Source organism: Dipodomys ordii, unplaced genomic scaffold, assembly GCF_000151885.1.
Source record: "Dipodomys ordii isolate 6190 unplaced genomic scaffold, Dord_2.0 Scaffold69, whole genome shotgun sequence".
Classification (NCBI taxonomy): Eukaryota; Metazoa; Chordata; class Mammalia; order Rodentia; family Heteromyidae; genus Dipodomys; species Dipodomys ordii.
In genome coordinates, this window is record NW_012267285.1 from 2,561,994 (window position 1) to 2,584,101 (window position 22,108).

At 45.0% G+C, this 22,108-nt stretch overlaps 1 protein-coding gene across 1 annotated transcript in view; it reads right to left on the reverse strand.

The window, feature by feature from the left end:
• Positions 1–1,088: 1,088 nt before the first annotated feature.
• Kdm5a (lysine (K)-specific demethylase 5A) overlaps positions 1,089–22,108 on the reverse strand; it is a 53,864-nt gene continuing 32,844 nt past the window's right edge. Inside the window, exons 19-28 of the mRNA XM_013023691.1 lie at positions 20,915–21,270; positions 19,520–19,658; positions 18,137–18,316; positions 17,388–17,549; positions 14,839–15,390; positions 14,324–14,467; positions 12,694–12,853; positions 11,131–11,351; positions 10,169–10,579; positions 1,089–2,751 (exon numbers count right to left, since the gene is read on the reverse strand). Of these exons, the coding sequence (XP_012879145.1) occupies positions 2,545–2,751; positions 10,169–10,579; positions 11,131–11,351; positions 12,694–12,853; positions 14,324–14,467; positions 14,839–15,390; positions 17,388–17,549; positions 18,137–18,316; positions 19,520–19,658; positions 20,915–21,270 (2,532 nt within the window). The 3' untranslated portion in view covers positions 1,089–2,544. The remainder of the gene's footprint in view (positions 2,752–10,168; positions 10,580–11,130; positions 11,352–12,693; positions 12,854–14,323; positions 14,468–14,838; positions 15,391–17,387; positions 17,550–18,136; positions 18,317–19,519; positions 19,659–20,914; positions 21,271–22,108) is intronic.

Sequence of the window (22,108 nt, forward strand, 5' to 3'; positions counted from 1 at the left end):
CCCATGAGACTATCCTGTATCACCAAAAAGTTGGAAGTGGCACTGTGGCTCCACTGGCAGAACACCAGCCTTGAGCAAAAAAGCTAAGGGACAATGCTTAAGACTTGAGTTCAAACCTCAGTTCCAGCACACATACCATTTTTTTTTCAAAGTATACTGAAGGACCTCCCACCAAAGCAACTTTCTATGTATAGCTGAAGCTAATGAAGCTTGAATGAACTGCTCAAATTTCCCACAATTGTAATTCACAAATCGCACTCTGATTTGTTATTTTCTCCTTTTTTTTTTTTTTGTCGGTCGTGGGGCTTGAACTCTGGGCCTGGGCGCTGTCCCTCAGCTCTTCAGCTCAAGGCGAGCGCTCTACCACTTGAGCTACAGCGCCACTTCCGGTTTTCTGGTGGTTTATTGGAGATAGGAGTCTCACGGTCTCTCCTGCCCGGGCTGGCTTTGAACCGCGATCCTCAGATCTCAGCCTCCTGAGTAGCTAGGATTACAGGTGTGAGCCACCAGCGCCCGGCTTGCACTCCAGCTTTTAAAACTTAACTCTTGGAGTTCAAGGCAGTTGTTTGAATCCTTTTCAAAGACACACACACAGTGCTTCCTCTGTAACATCAACTACATGCAATTTTTCATTAAGTGACGATAATCTTTTATGAAATCAGCTAGTTACCTCATAATGTTTATTAAAATCCTAAGTCACATACTGAGTTTAGGATCTCAAGACACGCGTGTTACAACTTCCGGGCCTCTCATAATAGGCCAGAGTATTTAAACTGTTACCTAGCATTAAGGGAAGAGTGAATGACAACAAAAAATCAAAATAGGGAGCGTGAACCACAGAAACTGGGTTTTATAGGAGCCTCTTTAGTTTTCATTAGATGTTTTCCGAGTTAAATCTGGTACCCACTCACACTGCGACTGGACAGTTCATTTCACTTCTAGTTATAAGATACTTCTTTAAAACAAACGGGCAGACAGGCAGAGACTACAATGGGTTCTAGGCCTCCCTCCCATCACCTCCTTTTACCAGGGCATGAATTTGAAGTCAAACCACATACTTTTAAACCAAAACAAAAGGACACAGGACAGTAAAGCAAAACACTGTTTTTAGTAATTTTTTTGTCCTTAAAAAAATGTTAACCCCCTTCTGACAGTTACATACAGCTCCCGACACCTGGAGGAGGAGGGAGACACAGAGGACGCAGCACCATAGACACAAACATTCACATACGACGGAAACCAGCCAGCAGAGAGGAGAAAGCCCGTTTCCTGCCAGTGAACAGAGCCACGTCCGCCCGTGCAAACGCAACCATCTGAGCAAAACAACGGGAGACGGAAGATGGGGACGGGCGAGGACTGCACCACAAGGAAGCAATGGGATTTATCAAACCACAAGACGGAGGAAAGCAAGCTCCCGAACCAAACTACATATGCTGCTGGTAACAGTAAATATATATATGTATTTATATATCCGTATGTGCATATCAAAAAAGGAAAAATAATCTATTTATACAACAGTCAGTAGTCATAGAGACATTTAGAAAAAGTAAAAACAAGTCCTTTTGTTTCTTTTTAGAAATGGATTTACTAAAACAACTTCATCACCCAGAGGTACGACAGGCCCCCCGTCTTCTGACGCAGCTGTGCGTGCCCAGCAGCGTCGCCGCGGCCATGGCGAGAAGCTGCGTGCGGCGCAGACGCAGACGCAGGGGCGCAAGGCAAAGAGCTGCTGTGTGCCGGTCTTGCCCGTGGCCATGCGGGAAGCCTGGTGGTGTGTGACACTTGCATGTGGAGGTTTCCGGGGAGCATGCATCGCTGAGACTCGATCTGATTACCAGTCGTCTTCTTTCTAGAAGCCTGGACCACGTTCCCGCTCTCAAGTGTAGATTCAAAGCCAGAAGCAGGCTCCCTGTCTTGAGATTAAGAAGAACTCGTCTTCCCCGAGTCCATTCCGTCTCATTGACACCCCCACTCTGCACGAAGGGAAGGCACACGCTCAGGTCTCGGCTGGCGACTGTGCCATGACTTCTCTCAAGAGTCACTTCGGCCCGGTGCTCCTACCTGACCCGGTAAGAACATGAAATGCCAGCTAACAGCAGAAGCCAAGTGGTGCCCTGTCTCCTCTCTGACAATCCCAACTATGTAGATGGAAGCAATCAGCACCCTGAGATGGTACTGCCGCTTGCCTGCAGGTCTCTCCCTAACACCAGCTAGCTACAAGCCACCCCTGCATGTCTGCTAGCACGGCCATGTGCCAGGGCCACCAGCCCACCCAAGTGTTGACCTGAACTCAGGTCACTGTGAAGGAGACGAGCGCTGGACACTGGCTGCTGCACCCTGGGCGGCGCCCTCCGCAGACACGCCCCGTGGGACAGCGGAGCCCACACAGCCCCATGGGGAGGAACGCAGCACTTAGGAGCACTTTCTCTGAAGGCCACTCATCTTTGGAAGCGACATTCCGAGTGGATCGAAACCACTCTACTTGATGACTAAACATCTCAGTGTGGTTCAAGCCCCCCGTGTCCCAAACTAAGCCAGCATCTGCTAACTGGCCTCGTTCAGGTCCTCCATTGGTAATTTGTAGCTCATGATGAAGGCGGGAGGTGCCGCGTGGCCCGGGCTGTCCGGCCCCGGCTTCTTCGCACAGTTTATACAGATGTAGTCTTCGCTCTCTGCCATTTCTGGAGACACCCCAGCACACACCTGATGAAACCACTGGTCGCAGCCACCGTCACACTGCACCCAGTCCACCTGAGGAAGACAAGAACAAGGGTGGGGAATGTTCCGGTTACACCACAGGGAGCCTAGAACCAGAGCAAACCACAAAGCTTTCTTGGCTTCAATGACAGCAAACAACTGGGATGTCCGCAGACAGAATGGCTGCTTTGGGGTTATTTTCACAGAAAGAAGCTGAGAAGTTAACACCCCAAAATATCTTCTACCATAGTGTGTCCACAGAAGTAGGCCTCATAGGCACTCCATCACCTCATGAATACCTGGGGCTCCGTGTGAGGCAGAAACATGTGCAGGAGAACTTGACAAGAAGGAAACGTCTAACAGAGCAGCCAAGTAGCTTACTAGTACGAACAACTTCTAGGCTCTAAAGACAATGGAATTATCAATGAAGAAAGGAGGAGGACAACGTGTGAAGGCAATCCTGTGTGTTAGCTTTAGTTCAAAGAGATAAGCCAAAGTACTAAGAGCATTAAATACCTTTTTAGAAAAGCAGTCACAAAGGCCACTTTTAAAACTACTATTTTTTATTCTTCTCTTCTTCTGTTACAAATACAACTCCCTATAAAAAGTTAGTAAAGATCAGAGGTCAAATCTTACAAATTAACCAATCACAAATAGTCAAAGACACAGATCAATCAACACTATAGGTTTACAATTAGTCTGGAAAACTGACAGGTGCCAGTGGCCAATGCCAGGCCACCTCTGACCCCTCGGAGGGCACCACGATGACGAAGGCCTGCAGAGGACTATGGTCTGGCCACTTTAAACCTTGGACTGAGAGCTAGCAGCAAAGTTAACGTTTGCCTATTATATTTGTAAAGTGATTGTGGCAGCTTTTATACCTGTCTGCAAACAAGAACCTTCAAGATGAAAGGAGCTACTCTACCTCTCCCCGCATGAGGCTGACGCTTCTGCTGGCAATACAGCAGCCACTGCACCTATGTGCTATGCTCAGTTTCGCAGCCAAGGAAGGAGTCTGAGGCGATCACAGAAGCTCCTCAGGCAGCTCAGGGGAGACAGCAAAGGATGTCTTGGCTAGGTAAACGAGCTTCACTCAGGGAAAGGAATTGTTTCCAAATTAGCTTCTGTGTCCTGTAATACTTACCCAGCATCACATCAGTACTTCTGGCTTGATAAAATAATAATAATCACTTTGGTTTTTTTTTTTTTTTAAAGTTCCTATTCTAGAATTCTAGATCTTAAGAGGTCATGTTATAGTATAAAACTGACTGAACTCAGGCAGGGTGCAGTGGCTCATATCTGTAATCCTAGCTATTAAGGAGGCAGAAATTGGGAGTATCCTGGTTTGAGGCTAGCCTGGGGGAAAAAAGTTAGCAAGCCTCCTTTGAACCAATGCCCTGGGCAGTGGTGGAACAGCACCACAGGTACAGAGAGGCACAGGTGAGAGGCATGTGGTCTGAGCATAGCCCCAGCAAAAAGGCGAGACCCTTTCTGAAAAACAACCCAAAGCCAAAGTGCTGCAGGTGTGGCTCGCGTGGTAGTGCAGCCGCCTGGCCAAGACCAGGCCCTGATTTAGTATCACAACAACAACAAAAAAAAAAAGAAAGAAAAAAATCCTGAAGCCGTCGCCCGAGTCACGGGGCAGCTTCTTTCAGGCAGGCCATGAGACTCCCGAAACGGTTCCCCACGCACCACACCCTAGAAAGTGCAGACCACTGCTCGAGCAAGCCGTGTGCACGTGAGAGGTGCCCTCTAGACCAAAGGCGCTGTGGAGTGAGCGAGGACAAAGAGGACCGTGACCGAGAAGCCAGCCATATGAGGTAACACAGTGTTCCACAGTGCAGACATCTTCACCCCTGCCTCCTGCCCCCAGTCAACACGGCCCCGTCCATGCTAATCCGGAGGACATAAAGGCTTCAACACCAAACAGTGTCTGCTACCGAGAGAAGCCATCCCTATGTTTTTAAATCCCAGTTTCCTGAAGTTCCATGCAGTGTTTTGCCTTGGTGGCTCCAGCAGACACCCTTGTCCAGAGCCTTGCTCCCCTCCACAAGACTCTATCCATCTGCTGGTTGTGTACAATTCACACAAAGCCAGTCTTCCCCGCCATGTCCAACTATTAACAATCAAACTTGAGTTTCACTTTTGTCTGAAGAGGTCCAGGATCATTCAGCAGGACAAAGCTCTAAGACAAGGACCAGGGAGTGGCAAGCTGGCAACTCAAGACACAATGGAGTCAGTTGCACATTAAGTTCTGTCATTTTCCCCTTCCTTATTTCTGAAGTGGCACTTTGTCAATCACAAAAAGCATACAGAAACTTCACAGAGCTGAGTACTGGTGACTCACACCTATAGTCCTAGCTACTCAGGAGACTGAGATCTGAGGATCTTGATTCGAAGCCAGCCCAGGCAGAGAAGTCTGTGAGACTCTTATAGCCAATTAGCTACCAAAAGGCTGGATGGAAGTGGAGCTGTGGCTACAGTGGTAGAGTACTAGTCCTCAGTGAAACAATTCAGGGACAAAGCCCTGGCTCTAGTTCAAGCTTTAGAACCAACACTAAAAAACCAAACCAAACCCAAACAAAACAAAACAAAAACCCCAAAACACACCGTCACAGAAAGACAATAGGGACTGCTTGGCCTTAGGAGCGTGCACAGCACAGCACAGCCTCAGCTGTGGCCCACGCCTGTAACTAACTACTCAGAAAGCTAGTTATCTGAAGGACTACAATTTGAAGCCAAAATAACAGGCAAAAAAGGTAGGGCTGGAGGGGCTGGGAAGGTGGCTCAGTGGTAGAGCGCTTGCCTTGCATGCATGAGGCCCTGGGTTCGATTCCTCAGCACCGCATATGGAAAAAGAAAAAAGCCAGAAGTGGTGCTGTGACTCAAGTGGTAGAGCACCAGCCTTGAGCTGAAGAGCTGAGGGACAGCGCCCAGGCCCAGAGTTCACCCAGGCCCGATGACCAGATTCCCCCCCCCAAAAAAAGGTAGGGCTAGAGGGGTGTGGCCTAAGTGGAAGGGTGTCAGCCTCAGTTGGAGTACCGAGTTCAAAGCCTTAGTACCAACCACCCCCTTTCAACCAACCCCCTTTATTCAACAAACGAGCAATCCAATTTTTAACAGATAACAGGTTTTAGGTTTTGTACAAATAGGTTACTGTGTAGTGAAAAAGAACAAGACATTGGGGGTTGGGGCTGTGCTAGTTCAGCGGTCAAGTAAGGTGTCTGCCTAGTTACTCAAGGCCTTGGATTTTGGTTCTATCATCAGCCAGCCAAGAGAGAGGCAGACATGGGTAAGTAAGAAGGGAGGAGAGAGGGTAGGTGTGAACAGAGGAAATGAAGTCAATTGGACATGTGTGTTTTCTACAACTTCACTTCAGTAACTTGTTATATATTACATTTTGTTCATTCCTAGAGCATATTCCTGCCCTAGGGGTAAAAAGGTCACTTAGCTTGGTGACAAAGGCTGGATTAAGTAAATGGGCAACATACTCCTGACAAAGTCTAATATACTCAGTATCGTGCTCAGCATTTTACCTCTAGTCTCCTCTTCTGTACCAATGTTCCTTGCAAAAGCCAGATCTGAAAATGCAAACAGTTCACTTCCTGAGGCACAGCATGCGTGCATGCACATGTATGTAACTGTATCCATGTGCTCTCAACATTAAGCAACCAGCTTTCCTAGTCCGCACAGGAATGAGATTTCCCAATGTATGGGAATGTCAGAACTACAACTGGAAAAGCCCCAAGCACACTGGGGCCACTGGTTACCCCATCTCAACACCACGTGTGTGTTACACATTTACTTACTCCAGCGTTGACAATCTGTGCTAAAAGAAGCCATGAACCAGCAAATCCACCAATAATGCCAACATTTTGGTTGAGGTCATACTACCACAAAAATCATTTAAAATCAGAATGCCTAACTAACAGTAAATGTAAACATGCAAGTTCCTAAGTTTAAACCTCTTAATTTACCATGCCCAACTCCCTATGGGAGTAGTAGTAGTGGCTAAGGAAAAACAGTAAGAGTATGTCCATAAGTAAAATGCGTAAATAGTTATTTTAATACTGAAAAAAATGCAACTTAGGTATCAGCCTAATTAATTTGCCCTTTCAAACTGGTTTCACTTAGTACCAATTAGAACCATTGGGCAGACTTGAGAAAGAAAAAGTGTCTAAACTCTAAAATAATTTTTTTTTAGAATTTTGTTATATGTGTGTGTGTGTGTGTATATATATATATATATATATATATATATTTTTTTTTTTTGTCGGTCATGGGGCTTGAACTCTGGGCTTGAGCGCTGTCCCTGGGCTCTTCAGCTCAAGGCGACTGCTCTACCACTTGAGCTACAGCGCCACTTCCGGTTTTCTGGTGGTTTATTGGAGATAGGAGTCTCATGGTCTTTCCTGCCCGGGCTTGGCTTTGAACCTCGATCCTCAGATCTCAGCCTCCTGAGTAGCTAGAATTACAGGCGTGAGCTACCAGTGCCCGGCTTTAAATTTCATTTATTAGAATATTAAGATATGATGTCTTTACAGGCAATGTAGTTCTCTATATCCTGTATGACCAATGGGACTGCAGACACCTCTATAATGACCAACAACCAACAAATCGATTCCTCATTCTACTACTGCTCCCAAAGGAAGCCCCTCTTGTCAGACCACATGAAAAGCAAAGATTCACATCATCGATAAAACTAATTTTTTTTGGTGCCACTCCTGTGGCTTGAACTCGGGGCCTGGGCACTGTCCCTTAGCTGTTTTGCTCAAAGCTAATGCTCTACCACTTGAGCCACAGCTCCACGTTTGGCTTTTTGGTGATTAATACAAGAGTCTCAGACTTTCCTGCTCTGGCTGGCTTCAAACTGTGATCTTCAGATCTCAGCCACCTGAACAGCGAGGATTACAGGCATGAGTCACCAGTACCCAGCTTAACACCAGTTTCTGAAAGTAGTTCCTTTTTTTTTTTTTTTAAACTATCAGTATCTAATTTAGTAACTGAAGAAATAGCTTTTTACAAGCCTTTAAATCCAAGTGTGATAGCTCATGCTTGTCAATGTATCTGGCCCCAGGTAAAAACTCAGAAACTCTACCTGAAAAATAACTGAGGGCGGAGGCGGTGGCGGAGGAGAACGTACATATGCATGTGTGTATATATAGGTATACACGTATGCATGAGTACACATTTACATACATTAGCTTGGAGAAAAAGGAATATACCAGCCAGGCAGGTTTGTGCATGCCTCTAAGCCCTGCACCTGAGAAACTGAGGAAAAACTGTGAATTTGATGATAACCCAAGTTTCACAGTGAGTTCCAAGACAGCCTGGTCTATAAAACACCAAAAGTGAAAATACAGCAAACCAGTGTCAGGAATAAATGCAGAGAAGTCCAAGGTCGTTTTCGGCAGTAGCTGCCTCTGCCCTTACGCTGTGTCCTATGGGCCGTATGTTGGGATTACTGTGGCTTCCCCTGGCATCACAGGGCGCCAGATGGGCACAGGAGGGCCCACGTTCCACTGCACAGCCCACTGGAAGGCAGGCAGAGGCCGCCGGGCCCCCAAGCTAGCGAAGGCCAGGGATAACATGCAACCTGGTAAGAGTGATGAGAAGAAGGGAGAGAGAAGGTGGCGACGGGTGCAAACAGGAAGAGGAGAAAACTTGAAAAGGAAACCATGGCTCTTGCAGCTGGTGTGGAAAGAAAGCACCTGAGAAATAGAAGAAATGGCTGGCAACACTGTGCTGCTTAAACGCATCAGAGAGTGGCAGCAGGCCGCCAGCCTGAAGCGTCTCTAAAAACAGAGAAAAATGAAAGAGGAGATGCAATTCACACAGATCATCTATCTATTAAAATGCTTTAAAATCTCTGGGTGTGAATATAGAATTTTTTTTTGTTTTTGCCAGTTGTGGGGCCTGAACTCTGGGCCTGGGCACTGTCTCTCAGCTCTTCAACTCAAGGCTAGTGAGCCACTGTGACACTTCCAGCTTTTTCTGCTTGTATGGTGCTGAGGAATCGAACCCAGGGCCTCATGCACGCAAGGCAAGCGCTCTACCACTGAGCCACCTTCCCAGCCCCAGAAAAATTCTTATTACGTGAATAAAGATGCAAAAGTGCAAGCTGGGTGCCTGTAACTCATGCCTGTGATCCTAGCTACTCTGGAGGCTGAGATGTGAGGATCACAATTCAAAGCCAGCCTGGGCAGGAAAGCCCATGAAATTCTTATCTCAAGTGAACCACCAGAAAGCTGGAAGTGGCGCTGTGGCTCAAGTGGTAGAGCGCTAGCCTAGAGCTGAAGAGCTGAAGGACATGACAAAAAAGAAAAGATACAAAGTGCACAGGCAGTGCTACCAAGATATATAAACAATTCCTATCATTATTGACAGCTACTGCCCTTGAAAGGCTACAATACAATTGTACTAGAGTTCAGTTTCCAAAAATGAATAGCAAGCCTCAAATAAGCCTGATAAAAGAGGAAGGGAGGGTGACTGGCTGGAAGTGGGGTGTCTTACATCTGAATTACTTATTTTGTCAAGACTGGGATCAACTACGGTACCTGATGCTTTTGCTTATTAGCTGTTCCTCTACCACCTGAGCAATGCCTCCAGCACTACATTTATGCATTACTGAGGGGCTGAGTATTAACACGAAACCTGCCAGGAACCAGGGAGCTGTGCCTGAGTGGGCTCAGCCACTTGGTCACTTCATCTGTACGTATGGAGTCTGGACAGAGTGACCGCTTGGCCCCTTCAAGTATGAAATATGTTAAGTGTATGACCCGGAAGGTTAAGTTGGACAGTTTTGGAATTTTATGCATTCTAATTTTCAAACCACGGAGCTACTACAAGTCTAAATATGAAGTAATATAATGAGCAATTGGAACGGTAAGTTTATCAAGACTTTGTTTTGTTGAGACAAGGTTTCATTCTGTAGCCCAGGCTGGTGTCAAATGCAAGATTCTCCTGCATCAGCCTCCTAAGCGCTGGGATTACAGGCATCACCACCACACCTAGCTCCTTTGTGACATTCTTGATGATTCCGGAATGTTAACAGGTACCTTCAATCAATTAAGAACTGATTTTTTTGGTCATGTCTGTTTTTCTCAGAAGTTCACACCATCCATATTCCCTGAGGAATGACCGCCATCAAATTACTTAAAAATCTGGAGTTGAAAAATTTTAAACTGTACCTTGAAGAATCTGAAATGTTTTGTTGGAAAAAAAAAAAAGCCATGTTCTATTCAGGAGGGTAGACACGCTGGAAGTGTGGGGGAGATAAGGTCTCTGGGGTGCAATGTCACCCAGAAGTGGACCCACGCTGCAAGTGTGTGTGGCTGGGGATGCAGCCCAGTGTGATCTCATCAGGTGTTTCAGATGCTGCCAGTGCAACCTGCTTCTGTGAAGCACACCGACTCTGCAGCCCCTCCCACCCCTCCCCTCCTCCTCCCGCCTCGCCCCTGCGGGAACTCACCTTGTCCTTACAGGGCCTCTGGCAGCTCTGGGAAGCGCACACGGCGTTCTCGTCGTCAGACTCCTCCGCCCCGGACCAGTCGTACTTGGAAGGGATGTCCAGCACTTTCTTCTCCCTCTTCTTCTCCGTATTCTCCTTCACAAGTTCAACTTTGGCTGTGGCAGCCTTTTCTTTCTTTTTCTTTCTCTCTTCTTCTTTTGCTAGCTTCTTGGCTAGTTTATTCAGCTCCTTTGATTTCTCTGTGTTTAATTTTAATTTCTTCTTTTTAGGTTTGTCCATTTTCTTTGTCTCCTTAGACTTCTGTTTTCCTTCTCCAAAAAGCTGCTCTGCCTTTTCCAGCTTTCGTTTCCGTTTCTTCTCTGAGGAGTCCTTTCCTTTCATTTTTAATGGTTTCTCTTCCATGCTGTCATCCTTCAGAAATAAAGAAGCAATTTTAACATAAGACATGTAAAAAGTGTTACTCTCTTATGTGAGGTGCCTAGAATCACAGAGCAAATCACACGTACATTAGAGCAGAAAGCACAGGTCTGTGGGGAATAATAGAGGCTTGTTTTATGACTAGAATTCCTATTTGGGCTAAGTAAAGAGTAGTAGAAATGGATTATGGAGACGACTGCTTAATGCTGTAAATGTACTTAAAGCTTAACTGTCTACCCCATAAGGGTCTCATTCATACACACACACACACACGTATATGTGTGTATGTATATACTCATTCACAAACATTTAATTAAAAGAGTTCTGAAAGTGCATTAAAGATATTTAAGAAACAAACAGTGCTAAATATACAAGAAGGGAGGGGAGTAAGATCCCAAGAAAAACCATCACCAACCAGAATTATTCTAGCTAAGTGGAAGAAACAGCCAAGGTAACCAGACTGCTTTCCACTTAGCCATCCCCTGGCCAGCCTGGGCATTTTGCATAGCTTTAAACCCTTACTTAAAGGAGCTTGACACCCATACCTCCATGATATGCAAGAATCTGTCTTCTGAGGGTGGGTGTGTGGCCTGCAAAATCCGCCATATGTGTTGTGTCTCATCTAGAGACACTTCCAGAAGGTCTCCAACCATCATGAGTTCTTCCAACTGGGCTTTCGCTCCCGGTGACAGCTCCAACACTGGAGGTTCCAAACTTCGGGGAACTAAGGGGCTCTTCCGAGGTTGCTTTCTTGGGGTGCTCGAACCTTTCAAAACAATACCATAAAACAAAACAAAACAGTGAAGACTGTGGGCAGATGCAAAGCTTCCATTGTGAGTGTAGGAGTATGGTGTCCTGTCCTCTATAGTGACTTTAGATATCTGGGTTCATTACATTAGCATCAAAAAGAAAGTGAAGGGCTTTTCTTCTTGTCTGAGACAGGGTTATGCTATGTTCCCAGGACAGCCTACAACTCCTAGGCTCAAGAGATCCTCCTCTCTCCACTACCTGCTGAGCTGGTAGGAAGACAGGCACACACCCTGTACCGTCAAACATGAAATGAAAAAAATAAACAAAAAACAAACAAACAAAAAAACCCCACAGGACAGACACATCTAGAATTTCTAAAACGGATTTATTTCGAGTTTAAAGATGTTTCTCTATCTTATTACTAAATTCCTTAATCCATAAATATTAAGTAGGAAACTGCCCTGTGACAGTGAATGGCTCTACAAAATCCTAAGTTTCACGCCAGAGAAAAACCAGCCTTCATCTTCTACAGTAAGCAGGGTGACTTTTTTCACAGTTGGGAAAAGAAAAGCAAGTCCTGTGGAGAAATTATTCACCAAGAAGAGGAAGAACTTTCTAGTAATCTCAGCCACTCAGACTCGAGCAAGAAAGTTCTCAAGCAGCTGTTGAGCCCGCAAGTGGCAGCGGCGCAGGGACAGTGAGGAGGCAGGCGCACAGCTCACAGCAGCAGCAGGCAGGCCCAGGGGCCTCGAAATTGTCTGAGCGCAACGTTCTCAGGTTATCATCTAATAATAAAAAACATAGCTGGGCGCTGGTGGCTCACGCCTATAATCCTAGCTACTCAGGAGGCTGAGAAGTCAAAGCAGCCCTGGCAGGTAAACAGACTCATCTCCAACTAACCAGCAAAAAGCCAGAAGTGGAGATGTGGCTCAAATGGCAGAGTGCTAGCCTTGAGCAAAAAAGCTAAGGCACTGAATTCAAGCCCCAGGACAGGCAAAAAGGAAAAAACAAGGAGGATGGCTTTTCTAACCAACACAGCCTTTAAAACTGTTATTAGCATTTCATAGTCAGGCACTGTGTACAATTCAATGGAGATTCATAGCCAAAAGTTGGTGACTCAAATCTGTAATCTTAGCCAGGTAGAAGGCGCTGAGATTCAGAAGACTAAGTTTGAAGGCAGCCTAGGCAGAAAAATTCAAGGGACTCCATTTCCATCTGGAGGAATGGCTCAAGTGATAGTGCCAGCCAAGCAAGCAAGCTGAGTGGCACAAATCCTCGAGTTTCAATCTCAGAATTGGGGTCAGGGTAGGGCCAATGTGGGGAGCATTTACAGCTTTCTGTCTCTGAATGCGTAATACCTTGTGAACAGCTCTTGGAAGCAGAAGAATACGCATGCTCCGCACAGAACGAAGGCGCAGTCCACATGTGTGTCACCACTTCCTCAGACTTGATGGGAATCTCTTCATCACAAAAAAGATTGGGCTCCAGACTACTAGAGGACTTCACACTGGCTGTATCCTGAAGGACAAAGAGGGCTTCAGAATTGGAACCGCGGACCTTACACTGTAACGAGGATTAAATGAAGGCTTTCGGCTTTAAAGCTTCTATACATTACAAATAACACTCGAGGGATGGAAATGTGGCTTGCCTAGCATGCATGAAGCCCTGGGTTCGATTCCTCAGTACCACATACACAAAAAAGGCTGGAAATAGTGCTGTGGCTTAAGTGGTAGAGTGCTAGCCTTGAGCAAAAGAAGCTCAGGGACAGTGCCCAGATCCTGAGTTCAAGCAAAATAACTTAAAATAAATACAAATAACAATGTAATTATATAGTATTACATCTAATTTTAAAAAGTATGTTTGAGATAAAAACAATAATGACCTAAATTTCAAACCCAAAAAGAATAAAGCTAAAAAGTATATAGAGACAATAAACTTACAATAATTATTACTAAATAATCCATCATTCAGATTCTACAACACATAAACAATTCATAAACAAGAACTGTGGACACTTTAAAAGAAACACAAAATGGACTTTAGAGAGGAAGAAAAGTTTAGATGTGCTATCTTTACATACAACCATTTAACTCTGAAGGTGTTCAATCCCATCTTACTGTTCTCACTTAATACAATGAAAAGCCTGAATGACAATACAGAAATCACTCAATTCTGACAGCTCTCATCAGGTCTCAGATAATTCTCCAGGGAATTTATTTCCACAAGCTCACCTGCATAGCCTTGGAAACAGAGTGCAATCAGATGGAAATCACACTGTTATTTTAACATAGAACTCCATACTGGAAGCCAGTCAATTGGGTACTGAAGGACTGAAAGGCACCAAGACCCATGACATCACGGGAGGCAGCACAGCGCAGCACAACCCAGGACTGGATGTGTGTGTGTGTGTGGGGGGGGGGAGCGCGGGCGCGGGAAGGTGAGGCTGAACAGACCTCTGAGAGAACTACCAACCAGGCAGGTGTGCTCTTTCCAGCAACACGTGTGGCTGGCTTCAGGGGAGGGGGATTCCAAGTGTGGAGTTGCTGCTTACGCCAGGGTTTAAAAAAAAAACAACAAAAAACCCACACAGCCTGGCACTAGTTGCTTACACCTGTAATTGTAGCTACTCAGGAGGCTGACCTCATCTGAGGATCATGGTTTGAAGCTAGCCCAGGCAGGAAAGTCCAGGACTCTTATTTCCAATTAAAAAAGCCAGAATGGGCTGTGAAGGTGGCTCAGTGGTAGAGCGCTTGCCTTGCAAGCATGAGGCCCTGGGTTCAATTCCTTAGCACCACACAAATAGAAAAAGCCAGAAGTGGTGCTGTGGCTCAAGTGGTAGAGCAAAAGAAGCCCAGCGGCAGCAGTCCTAAGTTCAAGCCCTAGGACCAGCACAGAAACAAATTTAAATGAAAGGAAACACGTAATAGATGTTACTATAAGAAACAAAGCAAAGTAAGGTCCATACCCACCCGGCCGGTCCCTAATTACCTTTATGTCATAGCCATAAGTCTCTCTAATGTCTTCGTCAGAATCTGTCTCCTCATCGTCGTAGTCCACTGTTTGCCGGGGAGAAGATGATACACTGCTCACCACCCGGTTAAAAGCTGACTGTTGAAAACTAGACAAGTGTCCCTAAACAAAGAATTCCAGGATGAGTGGAGATTTACTGAGTGAACATGGGTACTTAGTATGTGCTAAAATCAACAATTTGTAACCAACTGGTGAAGCGGCTAAAGGACTTCTTCAACAGTCAGTAGAAACTAGATGATTCGATTAAAGCTGCCACGGTCTAGGTGAATGGGACCTGCAAGGAGTATCTCACTAAAATGACTCTGGCGGGTACTCAGAAAATTTTTACAGGTCTGTGGAGCAGGAAGATGTGTGGGGCTCATGAAACTGCTGACAAGCTATTGTTCTCCTAGTCAGAGAATAGACGGAGTCCACTCCACTGAATACTGATACACACACAGGAAACAGAGAGAAAATGTAAACCCTAATCTTGCCTGTAAGTCTGGGTTGGCGGCTGCTTTTTGGAGTTCTGCGCTGATGATCTTCTCGGTCTTTTCCCGAGCAGCCTGCTCCACCATACGCTGGCTTAGCACAGACAGTTTGGCCAAAGCAGAGGACAGTTCATCTGTGGCCAGGGCCTGCCGTGCTCTGTCTTGCCAGCTCATAGCACGTTCCGTCAAGCACTGCAGGGCTTCTCCCTCAGGCAACCGTACAGGCAGCTTCTGAAGGGACACCAGGAGTGACAAAATAGTCTCTAGCCTGGGCCTGCGGGACCTCATGCAAAGAGGGCACAGGAATTTGACTTCTTTGGCCTGCCAACTGGAGCCTTTCTTGTGGGAACTTGGCTTGGGAAGGGGAACACAGCTGTTGTGGAACCAGTCCTTGCAGAGCTCGCACTGCAGCATAAACCCACTGGCTGTCTTCCGGCAAATGCAAAACCTGACTTCCTCTGGGCGGCCCGCCACCGTCATCTTGGCTAGGTTAGCTGCCCGGAGGGAGTGCATGGCCTCAATCTCTTTTTGCTCTCGTTCCTTGAAAACTGCCACCTGCACACGAGAAACATTTAAAGGAAGATGTCAGTGCACTATAAACCCCTAAACACTGAACGTTGAAGGCTGAGGGCTCTTTCTCCAAATAGTTGCAAACCGTTTCTGAAAATTTGGGGTGCTCGGGCAGACTCCATACCAGCATCGTCATCTGAGATGGAAGGGTACTGAAAGACTTGACAATTCAATTTACGTAGGCACAATACTTCCCCTGAGCACCCTCCTCTAGGGTAGGAAGAGGGCATAGGCCACCCTGAAGCCAAGCCACCTGGGTACCAAGGCTGGGTTTCAGAGGGCTGATGTGTACAATTCATCTGAACAGTTTTCTGGTGATGTAGCCACATCATCAACTTCATCCTGTTTTAAAAATTAAGTGCCTAGCTTGTACTGGATCCATCTTGAACATTAAGGTCTACACCAGCACACTTGTCCAGACGGCCTCCCCATTTCATCTGGAGCTACAACAACAAGCCTGGTGACAAGCTCAACACTGGTTTATGAAACTCACTCCAACCAAGAAGAGAAAAAACATCCTAAATATCGATGTATCTTCTTTTTAAATTACCAGAGTTGCTCTGAATCGATTTTGAAATAATGTCCAGTTCTACTTTTCTATCAAGACTGATTTGTTAGGCAGGCTCTCAAACTGGATTATTTGTAGAGAGAAAGAAGAGTATACCAAGCTACATATTATATGCAGTTCCCAACTACTAACTGTCTAATTTTCATTTTTATTCTTCTAGTAATCCTAATTCTTCCCATTCTTTTTTGTTTTTGTGCTGGTCCTAGGGCTTGAACTCAGGACTTGCACGCTGTTCCTGGGATTTTGTGCTTAAGGCTCATGTTCTACCACTAGAGCCACAGCTCCACTTCTGGCTTTTTTGGGTGGACATTCCTGACCAGGCTGGCTTTGAATCAAGATCTTCAGCTCTCAGTCTCCTGAACAGCTTAGTGGCTCACACATGTAAGCCTGGCTGCTCAGGAAGCTGTGATCTGGAGGATCCTGGGTAAAGTTGGACCAGGCAGAAAAAGTCTAGGAGAGTCCCATCTTCAATTAGCCAGCACAATACCTGACTAGAACTAGTGTGGTTCAAAAAAATTATCATAATTCTCACTGCTATAAACACTTTTACTGAATAGTCAATATCCTCCCAAAAGCTAATAAAAGGGAGAAATTTTGAGAGTATCTGGCACCAGTACTCTACTTCAACTGCTTCAGAAAGCACAACCGTATCAAGAGCCACAAAATGCTACTAAACTAATGCAATTTCTAACTAACTTAAAGAACATTATACAGCAAGTTCCCCTGCTTACGTACAACAGAACATTTTTAACAAAGTAGGGCTGAGAGTATGGCTCAACTGGCAGACTGCCTGTTAGCAAGCAAAGTCTTAAGTTTAAACTCCAGTATCTCAGTAGGAAGGAAAAGTAGTAACGCAAATGTTCTGAGCAGGCTGGGAATGAAGCTCAGTGGTAGAGTGCTTTGATTAGCCAGCAAGAAGCCTAAGTTTGATCCCCACCACAAAGAGAAAACAAAAAGCAGATTATGCAATAAAATTAAAGCAATAAAGAACTGATATGTGGAAAAGAATAGTAAACTTTTTGCACTGCAATTACAAATGTATAAATCCCTACCTTAATAGTAACAATAAAATTATATTTAAAAAAAAGTCCTAGCCAGGTACTAGTGGCTCATGCTTGAAATCTTAACTACTCTGGAGGCTGAGATCTGAGGATGGCAGTTTGAAGCCAGCCTGGGCAGGAAAAGTCTGTGAGACTCTTATCTCTAATAAACTACTCAGAAAAAGCCAGGAGTGGTGCTGTGGCTCAAGTGGTAGAGTGCTAGCTTTGAGAGAAAGAATCTCAGGGACAGCGCACAGGCCCTGAGTTGAAGTCTCAGGACTGACACAAAATAAGTAAATAAATAAATACATATCCTATGACAGAGTACACCAATGTAAAAGCCTACACCTGTTAGCATCTTCCCAGTCTCTTACCACCATGGCTGTATCTCTTGTTTCCTCCAGTCCTTCCTCCAAATCACTCAAGGGCTCGAGGTCTAGGTCCTTCTCTTTTTCTTTTTCTATTAATTCTTTCACTTTTTTCCTCCTGTTTTTACCACTCCCGTATATACCAATGTCAGTTCGGGGACTTAGCACCTAAAAAATAAAACCAAAATATAAACTGTAGTTTTCTAAAGTGAAATAAAAGGAACCACATACAGCCGCACACCATGTCCTGGGACCTTAAGAACTTTATGTACGTATCTAACTGAACCTGTGCAACCTTACACATTTATTTCCACACTCTACAAACAAAGAAAATAGATTCATGGAACAACTTGCGCAAGGACACGAGGCTAGCAAGAGAAGAGCCAGTCCTCAAATCTGACACTGTCCCACTTCAGAGCCTGTCCTCTGACTACCATGATCAACCTGCTCACCATACTAAGGACAAGGATTTAAATCTGTGCTTTTGAGAAATAACATCTGTCAGTGACAGAGTCCAATAACCAGAGATAAGATCAGGCTGACTGCTTTTTCTGGACACAGCATAAGCTTATCAGGATATGAGTCTAAGGCTCCAAATTTCAGACCCACATCTGATAGGTGTGGGAGGTATCACTGGCGCTAAAGACCAGATTAAACTGGGAACACCCCTCACCTGGGCTACAACCAGCCAGAGGGTTAAGTTTATCAGCTGCTGATGGAGTGCTGAGTAGCTGGACACCAAGGACCCTTGTTACCTGCAGCAGCGTATGGCTGGAATTCTTCTTCAGAAAGGTGCGCCCAGTCCGCTCTCTCCAAGCCCGTGCTGCCGCGACCTGCGACTCCACCTGGGGCAGGGCATCAAGCCGCACAGGGATGGGGCGTCCCTTGGCAGATAAGCTCTCAAGCTGCTCCAAGTAAGCATAATTGCTGCCACTCTGGAAGACAGAAGCAGAGTCTTACAACCTTGCTTCTCTTATGGAGCCTGGAACATGTCAGAGGAATGCAGAAAAATGCTCAGATACAGAAAGTCTTATAAACACGAGTACTCTTCCTCTTATGTCAAATTCATGTCAATTGCCTCCAAAACTCCTTCCAGATAAGTCTTGACTGACCCTCCTCCCAAACCATGCATCCTAAACAAAGCCTGACTACCATCACAACCTGTCCACTTACTCAGCACCCATAAGTCAATATCCCACTGAAGAAAAGGGCTGGAGAGCCAGGGAGAGACAGAGCCTTTCCACATTACCAAGGAGACAGACATCAGTCGGCCTGTTAGCTTTTCAATCATAAATAGCCAATTAGGATGATCAGACACCACACTGCCTGGGTAGGATCAGAGACAAAGGAGTAGCCCTGATCAAAACAGAGGTAATAAGAGGAAGAAAAAGCAGCAGGAGCTGAGTCCCAGAAAGTGAACTGAAAATTGACAGAGTGGAAGAGGAGTCAATACAGCTAGAAAATGTTCTTTCTTGAGACAAGTTTTCTTGGGTATAATTCTAAAATGAACACTACCAATATTACTTACAGCTTTTTTATTTATTTTTTGGGGGGCGGGGAGGGAGACAAGGTTGCATAATATAGGCCCAGGCAGCCCTTGAACTCTGTATCCTCTGGCCTCAGCATTTTGAGATCATAGATGGATACTACCACACTTCATGCTAATGGCTTTTAATACTTCAAGCAAAATTCAGCACTAATTTTACTACTGTAAACTGTAAACGTGTTATCTCTTCAAGAAAAATATGCATTTACATCATTTCTCACATTCCTGTTCCCAAACACCTAAAAAAAAATATCAAAGTACTAGGTGTTTCAGTAAGTGCTCATTTCATCTTATTTTTCCACATCTTATTTTAAAAGTAGTACATGCATGGGGAAAAAAGATTCAAAGAATACACCAGATAATAAAACCCTCCTATCGGTAAGCACTGAATAGCTAATCCCATCACCTTTTGTAATAATAGCTAGTTATATATGAAAAGTGGTCTGTCTTTCAATTATTGAATCAGATGGAAGAGCAGGTGAATTCTAAGCAATGCTTTATTATGATTTTCTATCCAAAGGAATGAGAGGTTTCAAGGTTCATGCGCGAGGCAGGCGCTACCTGCTAGGCAGGCTAATGCCAGTATGCTTACCTGAAGAGCTTCCACCTTTGCTGTCCATTCTCGAGCCTTGTGTAGGGCCTCTTTCAGGGACAACACGTTCGGAAGAAAGGCTGGAATGTTCTTGGCTTCATTCACAATGCTTTCTAAACTTGCTACACTGTGCCGTGGTCTAAATGAGCAACAAAATGGAGGAAAACATGAAGAAAAGTGCAAGTGCTACCAACATATAACAACAGTGTATTATGTGGAAAGAACCTTCACTTCTGTCACTTAGTTCTCAGCAAAGCAAGCACCACGTTCTGTCTGATAGAGAAAAACTAACTCACTGGTCATTTCGTATAAATAAATTATACCCCCTTGGCTGGGCGCCAGCGGCTCGCACCTGTAAATCCTAGCTACTCAGCAGGCGGAGATCTGAGGATCGCAGTTTGAAACCAGCCCAGGCAGCAAAGTCTCCGTGAGACTCCAATTAAACACTCAAAAACTGGAAGTGGTGCTGTGGTTCAAAGTGGAAGAGTGCTAGCCTGGAGCAAAAGTGCTCAAGGCTATAAGTCCCATGTTGACAGATAACATTCTCACAATGTTTTTGCAAAAATGCTTTCACAAAGAACACCAAAGCTAATTACTAGTCAGATTAGTAATATATATATATATATATATATATGATACATATCACTACTTATCCTCATTAAGTACAGTGGGATAGTACTAACGACACAGTTCGATATAAATCTTATCTCTATACAAACCTTATCTCCTATTACTTTCCTAACGAAATCTTTATATAAACCTTATCTCCTATTACTTTCCTAACTACAGCCTCCATTCCAGAAAAACTCAACTTGTCAGCTGAACACACCTTACATGTTTCTCAGTTTATCACATTTCCCCCTTCTATTTCCCTACTGTTCTTTTTCAAGGTTCTCCATAAATTCTTTTTTTTTTTTTTTTTTTTGGTGGGTCATGGGGCTTGAACTCTGGGCTTGGGCACTGTCCCTGCGCTCTTCAGCTCAAGGCCAGCGCTCTACCGCTTGAGCCACAGTGCCACTTCAGGTTTTCAAGTGGTTTATTGGAGATAATAGTCTCTTAGACTTTCCTGCCCGGGCTGGCTTTGAACGGTGATTCTCAGATCTCAGCCTCCTGAGTAGCCAGGATTACGGGCGTGAGCCACCGGCACCCGGCTTCATAAATTCTTATTTCTCTGAAACTTCTCAACTGAAGGTCCAAGCTCAACAAACTCCTGCTGAGGCCAAAGTATACTGTATGTAGTTGGAACCTATCTGAAACTGTCTACATGTAGCCTCATTTGCTATCTTGGTGCTGGTGGTCAAGTTAACCACCTCATGAAAGAAGCCCTTTATTTCCTCCTTCCCATCCTACTTGCTAAGGTTCTCAAAGAGGCAACAGTCACCAAAATGTCTTCACCTTGCCTGCAGGCAAAGCTTAGCCTTTTCCTCCCATCGTTCAGAGACTGTAAGGAGCTCCTGTAGTTCAGCCATTGCTTTCTCCACAGCATGGTGGGGTGCCAGTCCTACACCAGAGTCAATCAGTTTCTTCATGGCATCCAAAGTGACCTGCTGCGGATCGGATAGGGTCAGCCTCACTTCATCCAGCCACCGAGCCTGCTGGAGCTCTTGTTTCAGCCGGGGTAATTCAGGAAGCTCCACATAGAGACTAGAACCCATGTCTATCAGCATCTGAAGTTTGGAAGAATCTGGCGTTTCATCCATCATGGCCTTCTGAGCACGTTCATGAAACTCTTCCACATCATCCAGCAGATTCTGAAAAAGTAAAAAGAAAATTTAAAGGGATAAAGAACAGACATTCTTACTTTTAAGTAAGTTTCACATTTATAATACTGGACTCATTCAAAAACTACATAATGACTGCCAACTTAAGACAAACTCCAATGGCCAGACAGTAAACACGTAAGTGAAATGTCTCTGTCAGTATGAGCATTCTGACAACGGGCCAGCACAACAGAGACTGGCAAGAGAGGGAATGCCACAGTACTCTGATATGACAATCACAGAAGATGATGAACCCAAACCACACAGAGACTGGTGGTGGGAGCTGTGAGGAGCTGGGGTGATGGCAGTTGGTAGAAAAGCAGGCATTCAGGGAGCGCAGGCCCATACAACTGGAAGAGATGGCAGGACAGGCTGACAAGCCAAAAATGCTGGACAATGAAATGGGGAACAAGAAAGGAAGTCACCTGTTAATGACAAATAAGGAGATAAGGATGCTACACTAAATCTTTGGCACCACATTTTTACAGGAAATAGAAAGGAAGCCCACCAATCAAAAAGCCATCTTCAAGGGCTCTAATTCTCCCTATTTAACACAAGGCCAACCTTTGTACCCCCAAGACAGAGCAGCATGTTTGAGATGGACTAAGGTGCTATCTTCCCTGCAGCATGTCTATGCCAAATGCTGGTTTTTTGCTACATTTCTTTTCTAATATTTTTACTATCACTTTTACTATATTCAAGTCTTGCCTGAGTTCCTCTCTTGCCAGATGTAAGGAACAGGGTCAACTTAGCTGCCCCACGTTTTCTGTTAAAATATTTGGAGCACTGACCAGGAAGCTAAGGATTGATAGGTCTTTTTCTGACCTGG